The sequence below is a fragment of the Coenobita brevimanus genome, chromosome 58, assembly GCF_032717465.1.
Source record: "Coenobita brevimanus isolate Jiangsu-jjx chromosome 58, ASM3271746v2, whole genome shotgun sequence".
Taxonomy (NCBI): Eukaryota; Metazoa; Arthropoda; class Malacostraca; order Decapoda; family Coenobitidae; genus Coenobita; species Coenobita brevimanus.
The window spans coordinates 28,395,415-28,407,437 of record NC_137011.1 but is presented as its reverse complement, the minus strand read 5'-3'; the positions used below and the strand labels follow the sequence as shown (position 1 = coordinate 28,407,437).

Below are 12,023 nucleotides of genomic sequence, written 5' to 3'. Positions count from 1 at the left end.
GAAAGGGAGGAGGAATTATAATCTTAACAAAGAAAATTCTACAACTCAAAGAAATAAAAATAGATATACCCTCAAAGTAGAACTGATTGCATTGGAGATTAACTCATCTGAAGGGAAATTAATCGTGGCAAATTTATACATGCCACCCAAAACAAACACTTAGGAAAAAGGTGAATATGAAGACTTGGCAGAAAATACAGGTCAGAGTTTAAGAACATAATAACACAGAGTGGATGAGATATCTGGAAGAATTTTATTAACTGGAGATTTGAGTTCAAATATAAGTTGGAATACGTTAGATGTAAGAAGCCATGAAAGCTGTTGGGATCTGGAATTTTTCCTAAAACAGCATGTAAAGGAAAATACCAGATAAAGAGGACTTGATGATCCATCAGTACTAGATCTTATATTTACTAGGAAAGAAAATGATACTGACAGCAAAATGTATCACCCTCCATTCGGCAAAAGTGACCATGCAGTATTAAACTGCTACTTCAGGATTGCACATGACATAGCTATCAGTAACGAGAATTACAAAAAGAGTCTAAACAACAAAAAGGGCAACTATCATGACCTGAAGAAGTACTTCTTAGAAACAGATTGGGAAAAGGAGCTTAGAGGACAATATTTAAATAATTTATATAGAAAATTCTGTGATTTTTATGAAATAGGAGTCCATAATTACATCTCTCAGCACAAAGAACCAGAAATGAAAATAAAGAAATGGTTTAATACAGAATGTAAAAAGTCAAAAGAAAAAAGACTTGCTGTGGAATAGATACAGAAGACCCAATAGTGAGAGGGCATATAACAACTGTAAACAGACAAGAAATGATTATATAAAGATAAGGAGGGAGGCTCAAAGACAGTTTGAGGAAGACATTATTAATAAAAGCAGTGATCAGCTTCAGCTATTTTACGCTACATCCAAAGCAAAACCAAAGCTAAAGATAAAATACAGTCCATTACGGACAAGGGAATCATCTATACACAAGAGAAATACATTTGTGAAGCACTAAATAAAAACTTCCATTCAGTTTTTACAATAGAAAATAATTTTGACAGAGATGATATGGAACATGCATGCCCACACGTATTATCAGATATGCAAATATCAGAAAAAAAAGTACAGAAATAGTTAAGTAAATCAGACAAAGGAAAAGCAAATGGTCCTGACGAAATCTCAGGTAGGGTGCTACATGAATGTGCAGAAGAGTTAAGCAGACCATCATATTTAATACTCAAGGAATCCTTAGGTCAAGGTAAACTACCTGATATTTGGAAGAAAGCAAACATTGTTCCCATGTTCAAGAGAAGGAATAGACAGAATCCACTCAACTACCGACCAGTATCACTGACCAGTACTGTGAGTCAGATACTAGAACAACTGATTAGAATTGAAGACAGTATGAAAACAGAAAGGCAGTTTGGTTTTAGAAAGGGAAAATCATGTGTTACTAATCTATTGAACTACTGTGATTGAGTTACAGAAACATTACAAAAAAGAGAATGATGGGTGGACTGTATCTAATTAGATTTCAAGAAAGCATTTGACATAGTACTGCATCAAAGACTTTTGTGAGAACTGTACCATCAAGGAGGTCTCCAAGGCAACCTGTACTGTTGGATGCAGAGTTTTCTCAGAAAAAAGGAAATGAGAGCAGTCGTTAGAGGACATTACTCATTTTGGAGTTGTAGTGACTAGCAGAGTTCCACAGGGCTCAGTGCTGGTACCACTTATGTTTTTAGTATCCATGAATGACATAGACAGCAACACTGGAAATGTAAGTTACCTAAATATGTTTGTGGATGATGCAAAAATACAAAAGTAAACTACTAATACGGATTCTTGCAAAGAGCTACAAGAAGACTTAAGTAAGCTTTATGCATGGAACAATAAATGGCAAATGGAATTTATTGAGGACAAGTGTCATGTAATTAGGCTAAGTTTGGTAAAAGTGAGAAAAGACCAGATTGGAATTATAAGTTACGAAGATCAACCCTACACATACCAGAAAAGGAGGACCTGGGTGTGATTACCAATAACAGACTATCTCTGGCTGAACACATCAGTGAAAAGGTAGGTAACATGTACTCTATACATCGCTTGCTAATACGAGAATAGCATTCACATATATAAGTGAGATATGCTAATAAAGATAATAACATCATTCATCAGACCAACCCTGGAGTATGCATCAGTAGTCTGGAATCCTCATCTCAAAAAACACATAGATAAGATTGAAATGGTACAAAGGGGAGCTACAAGATGGGTACGAAGCTTATGTGATCTAAGCTATGAAGAAAGACTAGAAAAACTGAATCTACAAACACTACAGGAAAGAAGGAAAAGAGGAGACATGATTATGCTATATACAATAAATGCATCTCAGGGAAGGAGAAACTAGACATAAATGGATATATAAAATATGGGGAAGCATCAGCAAGAGGACATTGCAAAAAACTGCATAAAAAGAGTGGCGATAAAGACGTAAGGAAATTCAGTTTCCCAAGTAGGGCAATTGATCAGTGGAATGCACTACCGAATGATATAGTGTGTCCCAAAACAATTCATAAATTTAAGGATATGTATGATAAAAATGGTTTAATACACGGGACTTTACGAGCTTGACTCATTCTTGTAAGGATACAATTACGTAAGAACAATTAGGTAAGAACACACACACACACACACACACACACACACACACACACACACACACACACACACACACACACACACACACACACACACACACACACACACACACACACACACACACACACACACACACACACACACTCATTCCATTCTTTCTCTGTCTACCTATTATTATATCTGTCTATCTACCTTTCTCTGTCTCCTACATCTCTCATCCCTCACTTAGTTTACCACCTAATTCTGTGTGTGTGTGTGTGTGTGTGTGTGTGTGTGTGTGTGTGTGTGTGTGTGTGTGTGTGTGTGTGTGTTTAACTGTAATCCCACTTAGCCTATAGTAATAGCAATAATGTTACAATGATGAAAACTCATTAATAACAAGTCTGTAACAGTAAACTGATGCTTGGCTAACTTTACGTCACTGAACACGAAACTCCTTGCGTTTATTGGAAATGTTTTTGTATTACTGAGGAAAAGTAAAGGTCGGATACATGTTGAGTAAGTTCAGCTGGAAAATAAAAGTTCGCGTGATGTTCCACCTTCTGCACCCACTTAACTATGCTCAATAGCCCCTTAAATCCGGCGAGATTTTTTATTTGCTTCTTCAGATGATTCTACTCAGTCTAGGAGAAAGGAACTGGAGGGTCAGACATAACCCTTACTGACCACCTCATTACTAAGCGACTCTTATACACACACACACACACACACACACACACACACACACACACACACACACACACACACTGTTTGGCATTTGCAAAAATAGTGCAAAAGGGTCAGCATATTGAAGAGATTAACTCCTTTACCACTACAGGTTTGTCCCAGGCAGAAGCGGGCTATGGCGCATGTATACTGTAATCTGACAGAGGGCTTTAACCTCTTTCAGCGAGGATGGCTTTACCAATAACCATTGAGACTCCTACCTACAGTACATCGTGACTGAGGCTAAGCGAATTTCAAAGAACCATGACATAGTACGTATATTGTGGAAGTGTCGCAGTTCTTGTAGATGAAAACAGACTAGCTGTTGGAGGCGACCTTTTGACCCTTACTGCAAAAGCTGGAACCAACAAAACGATTCTGGTGAAAGTCTACGGATGTTACAGCCCGAGTTACATGGTTAGGTTTGATCGCCGACTGTGAGGGAATATGTTGTATTGTTCTATTGTACAGTTGCTCGGCCGGTCTCCCCCCCCCCCCCGAAAAAAAAATCTTTACTTTTTCCGTTGTTATATTTTTGCAGTAGTAGATGCAACATTTAAAAATATTATGGAGTAGTGGATGCAATATTTAAGAATATTATGGAGTAGTAGATGCAACATTTAAGAATATTATGGAGTAGTAGATGCAACATTTAAAAATATTATGCAAGAATGTTTCGTATATATTTATAACTTGCAATAATAATACCTCATAAAGAGAAACTTACTTTTACTGAAACAGTACACAGGACGTTGATCTACACACACACACACACACACACACACACACATTATATATATATATATATATATATATATATATATATATATATATATAACTCAGACATATAAGAGTATGCAATACGAATACGCGTGAACCACAGCAGTACTCATTGTGAAACCATCGATGATCTTAATCAGGCGGTTTGAAGCGAGTGTATAGTCAAATGCTCAGATCAGTCTGCCTCTGTTTCACGGCTGGATTAATAGATGCTACAGTGAGATGTATTGGACAAAGGTTCATATTATCCAGGGGTGCAGGAGAGGCAGGAGAGGCGGATGGACTTTTGTCTTTGCACATACTCGTATATATTTCTTTTAACACAAACAAACTCCTGTGATTCACCCTCAGCTAAATAAGATTGTCTGACCTGGAATAAAATTCTGGAAGATGGGACCACGAGAGATAATGTAGACAGTAATACCACTCAGACTCCTTTACTTGCAGCTGAATACAAACGCCTGTCATTAACCAGAATATAATAAAAGACTCGACCACTGCAAGGTTTATATTTCAGTTTTAGTGCGTTCTTGGTCGTACAGGTGGCTTTGCAGATGTAACACCTCTCCCTTAGCGGTTTATTCTATGCATTACACTTCAATATGGAATCTTCTTGTTTGATATTGATGCGTAGTATGTCGATACAGAATAAAAACAATACAGATAACACCCCAGAGAGTGTTATGGTGTAATATGTAAGATAAATTGCTAAAGAAGGGTTGCTACGAAGCCTCCTGTGCCATTCAGTATGTCTGCCTCTATATGAAGGCATCCAAGACTGAAATATATAAGGTGGTCCATATTTAACACTCACCTTCCACTCCACTGGGCTATTTCTTGTGTTGCGGGCACGGCTCAGTCAGCGTTGTCACTGGCTATCCTCCATCACATTCATTTCCAATTCCCATTGCCACACTCATGCCCACACCAGTATACTGAGCCTTCGCCGCAACACATGAGGTACTACCAGGCGATCATCTAGTGGAGTGCAATTTATGGACCACTCAAAATGAGAAGCTAGCCAAGATAAAAAGCATAAGAGTATACTTAATACAAATATACCTTGTTGACTTTTGCTTACTAATATAGATAGACTAGCTCTTGTCCAGAAAATCTGCATGAATAACTGATAGCCTTTCGGTCACAAAATGTTTGCAAATACCATTGCCGGTATCTTTGTTTCCATACCATTATTGAGCCCTCAATGACTAGTTATGACCAAGAAATCGAAAAGATGATTTTCGCGTACTTTTTGCGATTCCCGACAATTTTCGGGCCTTCGAGTCGCGCGCGATTGCTTAAAGTTTTATTGGTATTATTCTGCAACTCCCAGGAGCTACTCCGACCGAATGCAAAAAGAATTTGGTCGATATCTGTTACTGTTCTCGTGAAAGAAACGAACAAACACACAGACCGACACATATACACATCTAGAATGTATTAATTAGGTAACTCGCAAAACATAAGGTGCTGCGAAGCTTAATACGCTACTTAGGATTCGTCTCTGTAGGCAGAGGTGATCAAGAAACATGTATATACAGTTATAACATCATTTTGCTTCTATCAAGAATAATGTTACTTATATAATTCCATAAAACATACTTATTGTTCTCTTGCACCTAGAAATTACTGTATTAAATATGACAGGTGAAATATGTTGACCTCCAGTAAAGGTCATTCTTTAGAGAGAGAGAGAGAGAGAGAGAGAGAGAGAGAGAGAGAGAGAGAGAGAGATGAAACTGACAGCCAGATAGGTAGATAGATGATAGACAAACAGATAGACAAGCAGACAGAGAGGAGAAAACAGACATAGTTAATACCGCCAGTATCAACTCATAGAGCCCACAAACCCTGAGGTACATGAGTTTGGTCCTGCAATTCAATAAACAGTTTAACCTCCACCTGAAAAAGTTTGCATGTGGCCGATAACCTCGAATATATATATATATATATATATATATATATATATATATATATATATATATATATATATATATATATATATATATATATATATAACATTTTGCTCTAAGAGTTTTCTCTTCAGATGAATAAAATGGTCTGGAGTTAAGAAGGAAGTACGGTTTTATGTTTTGTATTCATTCTTCTCCGTTTTATTTTTCTTCTAGATTTGTTGGATTCATTTGCATCAGTTTTTTCTGCTGTATTCGTTGGATTCTTTTGGGTTTGCTTTAATCTGGTCAAGATAGATTCCGCTCCGTTTTAATTTTGTTGTGGATTCATTCGCCTCCGTTTTCATTTATGTTTTTAATTTACTTGCCTCTGTTTTCATTTATGTTTTGGATTTATTTGCGTTCGTTTTCATTTTGATCTGGATTCATTCGACTGCGCTTTTGGTCAGCTCCATTTTAAACATAGGGTTTGGGTGGAGTCTGCCACTGCCTACACTCCTGCCATGTTTCCTAACCCTACGATGTATAACGCCTGTGGTTTGTGTAGTAGGAATGATACATAAACATAACTCATACTAATATAACTGTAATGAAAGTGCTGACATGTATCAAGGAAGAATAAAACTATTCTGCATACTATATTATACGATAATAGAGAAACGTGGCATAAAAATTTGGCAGTTTTGCTCTAAAAATATTCTAATTATTATTTACTTCCCCAACACTTCTAACATTGCTAATTAATTTAGCAAGTATAATTGCAAGAAAATTTGAAGGGATAAAAGTGGGAAGAGGCGATCCTTTCATAATTAAAATAAATATATCAAACAGCTCTGGGGTGGCAGCACTCACGCGACACGTGTTTGTGTGTACGCTATGGGAGGTCACCAACCCCCTACAGGATTTAGGCCTATTGGGGAAACCTCTATAAAAAAAACGCGCCGTGACTTTTACCTCAAGGGTGGTGCGGAAATAAAGTCAAAATTATAATCCATACATAAAGATGGAAGTAAAAAACCATGGATGACACATAACAAAATCTAGCGAGAGAGAGAGAGAGAGAGAGAGAGAGAGATAATAATAATAATAATAAAACTTTATTTCCACTAAACAGTGGGTATTCTTATACATTATACAGTAGTACAGCATACAGTATGAAAGTTCTATACACAATATAATACAAGTTGATACATATGGTGGAGAATAGTGACAGAGAGGTAAATGGTTTAAAAGGTGTGGGGACACTTATGGTCAGACTCAAATATGAAGTCGGTTTGGGTGGGGCCCGCGCGGGGATTTCCCTCTCTACAGCTCTGCCAAACCTCCTCTCTCTCTCTCTCTCTCTCTCTCTCTCTCTCTCTCAGTTGATTGAGAAAGTTTTTATATATTTATAAGTTTTGTTTTCTTCTATATTGTTTCGACCTTTTTTCCACACCACTACTGAGGTAAAAGTCTTGGCGCGTTTTTTTTATAGAGGTTTCCCCAGTAGGCATAAGTCCTCTCTGATCTTTAATCAGACAATTCATCCTCCGAGCTTTCTGATATGTTGATTAAGAATGAATCCACGAAATGGTCGACTGCTACGTCTTGCTGTGAATCTTCTTCTTGCTGTTGTTCAGCATGCTGCACTGCTTTCATCCAGTTATTCGGTGTTACATGATTCAAAGCTTCTTTGGCAAGACGTTTAAGATCAACCATTTTGAAGGTGTTTGCCTTGGCTATATAGGTCTTCACCTGAGCCCAAATGAGCTCAGTAGGGTTGTACTGACGATGGTACGGTGGTAATCTTATGACCCGATGCCCTGCTTCTTCAGCAATTGTGTCAATTACATACTTTGTGCCAGTATCAAACTTCTTTGCAAGTTCATACAGCTCGTGTTTTAAGAGACCGTCGCTGGGCCGTACTCCCTTCTTTATAAGCCAGTCCCTTATATCCGATTTTCTCCAGGACGAGGTTGTTTTTTTTTCAAGTTGGACTGAATGATAGGAAGCGTTATCCATAACAATTACAGAGTTTGGTGAAATGTTTGGTATTAGTTGATTCCTGAACCAGTCTTCAAAAAGTGTTGAATTCATCTGATTATGGTAGTCCCCATTGTTTTTTGCTTGAAATATCAACTCAGCATTTTTAACAAAGCCATTTCTCGTTCCAGCATGCACAATAATTAAACGACGTCCTTTTCCAGTAGGTTGCTGTATTCCAGTGGCTTGTGGGGATGCAGTGTCAGTCCAGCATTTTCCAACTGTATAATTTTGATTTACCCAAGTTTCGTCAAGATACACAATGTTCTGGGAAGACACTTTGACCTGCCGAATTTCTCTCAAAAATCTGGTCCAAGCTGCTGCTACATCGCTCCTTTCCATAAGGAACTTTCGGCCATCAACTTTTGTATATTTGAAGCCCATCTGCAAGAGAATCCTGCGAAGAGACTCGTTGCTTCCGTTGAAAGATATGTTTTCCTTGAGTTCTTCGTAAATCTTGTGCAATGTAGGAATTTCATGCCTTTCATAGAATCCCAGGACAGTTCTACTGACCACACGCTTGTCGAAATCGTCGAGATTCGTTACAGTTGCACTGCGCTTCTTTTTTGGTGACGAGAATACAAGCTGTTCTGGTGACATTTGTGTCACACAAGCTTTATTAAATTTGGAGCAGATTCTTTGGACTGTTTTTTCGCTAACATTGGTAGCTTTGGCAGTGCGAGCAACTGCTCCTGAAGGTGGAATTATAAAGTCTCCAATAGCCTTTTCTTCTAAAAAATACTTGTTCACATTGTAAATAAGTTCTTTCTCCCGACTGTGGAGCACTCGAGAGCGAGTCGGAGTAGCTGCCATCGTGGGTGGAGATCAGGGAGGAAATGACTGGTCACCTGTAGTCTGAGGTGGGTGTCCTTGACCTCTGGCAACGTCGGAAAGCGACGTTGTCACGTGGTGTGGAATTTATACAAATCATTGTTATTATCATAAAAAGAGACACATTCATAGCACTATATAGCCTTATTTAATATATTTAATAAGTACAAAATATTTAATATACAATTTCAAATAGTAAATAGCTGACGTATGACAGAGAGAGAGATAGGTACTGGGGTTGATGAGGCAGAGCTGTAGAGAGGGAAATCCCCTCTCGGGCCCCACCCAAACCGACTTCATATTTGAGTCTGACCATAGGTTAAAAATAGATCAATTAAGGGATTTAGGAACGAAGGCAGTGGGAAGGATTAAGACAGATGGGATTGTAAGATTAGGGAGTTTGAGCAATAGGGTAGAATGTATGCTCTCAATAAAAGTATAGCAATTATCAACGGCTAATTATTATACAGGTGTTGATGGTGGGGGTCTATATTTATAGGAGGTGTTGGTGGTGGAGGTATAGCGGGTGTTGTTGATGGGGGTGTTGTTAGGGGTAGGGGTATAGGGGGTGTTGGTGGCAGGGGTATAGGGGGTATTAGAAAAACGGAGATCACAAGAGGGAAACAGTGTCAAGGTTATCGCTGATGGCGAGGTCAGCTCGGAAACGTGGCAACAGTGCAGGGAGGGGGTGACTCCACCAAAACCCTACGTTTAGATTTGTCAGACTTATAGTCGCTTTTTCTTTCTTGCTTTCTTTTGGCCAACTCCATGCTGCCCTTATTGTTAGTCACATTTGCTTTCTTTTTTTTTTCTCGTATTCTTTCTTTCTTGTTTAATTCCCACCGTCACTAACTCAAGAGTTGCCATTGATCGCCAGCTAGTTCAATATGGAAGTCGGGCTACTCATGCAGAGACCACAGAAATCGCATATCTTTAAAAATCTCTCCCGTGATATTTAATGATATACCGTACGTAAGTTCTTCATGATAATATTCTTTAGTTGTTATACTGATTTCCTAGATATGCTTTAATGCGGGAAATGCAGGAAAACGTTTCTATAGCCGCCGTGAAAGCACACAGGGTGTGACAGCATTCATCACATATTTACAAGTCTCTAGGTGCACATTTTGTTTGAAACCCATATAATTTAGCTTTCTAAAAGAACAATGCTTCATCTCCAAAATGCTGAAGAAAATCTACAAAGTTTTTCATATGAAAATTGTACAATGTTTACAGCCGAAATCGTGCAGAGGCAAGACCGCCGGGCGAAATCCGACAATGCCGAGGGCTCCAAAATACCGTACCAAAACTCAAAACAACACGCCAGTGGTGTACCCGGAACATGGTATTCCTCTAGACTTCAGGAAATACTTCAGTCTAGGCACTGTCCATTTTTCTGTGCAACGGTTTTCCATGATTTTTGTAGAGTAGGTCCAGCGGAACAGGAGACGCACGTGAGTTTGTTATTGTTTATAATCGTAACGAACGATCTTCAGCCGTGCTGTGCTAATATTTCTTAATGAAGAATCGTTACATGTTTCTCATAACACTGTTTATTTTGTTTTGATTGACAAATACATGAAAAGGATGTAAAATAAAGCTTATCGATATTTAAGGAATGAAAGAATAATAACCGTCCCCAAACCGAGATGGTGGACTCAACCCACCATTTTTTTTATTTTCCTTGACTATAATACAGCCTCTCTTCCTTGTTGCAGTGACTAAAATAATGTTGTTATAATTTCTCCCTTCCTTTTAGTGACACAGAGGGCACATAAAATGAACGGAGTTTAGTAGACCGACTTTGATGTTAAAAATTAATTAATCTGGTGAAGAGTGGCAGTTTTTCCTTGGTTAGTGACATCGAGAATTGTGGCAGGCACTTCTACCCTTCAGAATCAACCGATTCCAACCAAACTTGGACACTGACCAGTCTTCGATCTAGTTGTATTCACAGAATTCGGCCGAAAAAAAATGCCTTTTTACGTAGGTTTCACATTTTGAGCTGTAGAAGCATTACTAATGGGCGTAGAAAGCTCTGACTTCTTTAGGCATAATCTTGACGTCATTCCCTATAGGAAGTGTGCCATCATTTTCTTTCTCCTCTAGTGTTTGACTGGGAACCCTGCAAAGCCTGGCCTCGGCGTCCCTAACAACAAGTACCGGTTTCAAAAAATGTCCCCCTAGTTCTCCAGCAGCTCAATGGAATTTAATGAAACTTTGCATGCTTATAGCCATTGACAAGTACTATAACTTTCTACCGTACACCTATGCACTACATTGGACAAGTCAGGGGTCAAAGGTCATTCAATGCAAAAGGAGTGAAAATAGCTAAAATCACTACTACGCTTCCACGAAATTCTAAGACTCTGAAGATTATTATGCCAGGGCCATGATTCTTGGGTGGAATTTAGCACTGGAGTACCTCCATAAAAAATAACATTTCAGTTGCCGGCAGCGCCACCTAGAAGTTGTACCTCTGGTGGGCCATTCCATGAAATTCAAGTTCCCTAGCTCCACAGCGGGTGGATGGAATTGAATGAAACTTTGCATGCTTATAGAAGTTAATAAGTACTACCAGTGTGATTTGTACATGGATCATCTATATCCACCAGGTTAGGGTCAAAGGTCATCAAGTGCAGAAAAAATGAAAAGTGCTAAAATTACGACCTTGCTCGCGTGAAATGCTAAAGCTCTGGAGATCATTAAGCCAGAGCCATGATTCTTGGGTGGGATTGGTACTGCCATACAGGAGTAACTTTTCATACCAAAACTCACTGCTGGTCACTGACAAAGCCTGATCCGCTTAGAGCTGGCAATCATCTCCTACTGGATTGTTTTTATCACCTGCCTTTAGAAGGCGGAGAGATAATGTTTTTGCCCTCTTGTGTGTGTGTGTGTGTGTGTGTGTGTGTGTGTGTGTGTGTGTGTGTGTGTGTGTGTGTTCACATTATATCTCATGAACGGCTTGAGTTATCAACATGAAACCTTCAGGGTATCAAGATATGGCAAAAGTCTTAGCCAAGTTCAAAAATGGGCACTCGGGATCAAAGTCAAGGTCACCAAAATGGCTGCCAAAGGTCAAGCACCATTATATCACATGAATGGCTTGA

The 12,023-nt window shown here is 38.7% G+C and overlaps 1 protein-coding gene across 1 annotated transcript; it reads right to left on the bottom strand.

Annotated features, from left to right (window-relative positions):
- Window positions 1–7,566: 7,566 nt before the first annotated feature.
- On the bottom strand, window positions 7,567–8,679 carry LOC145402709 (uncharacterized). The gene has a single exon (XM_080274679.1). It carries the CDS (start codon window positions 8,677–8,679, stop codon window positions 7,567–7,569), a length of 1,113 nt encoding a protein of 370 aa, XP_080130805.1.
- Window positions 8,680–12,023: the final 3,344 nt, after the last annotated feature.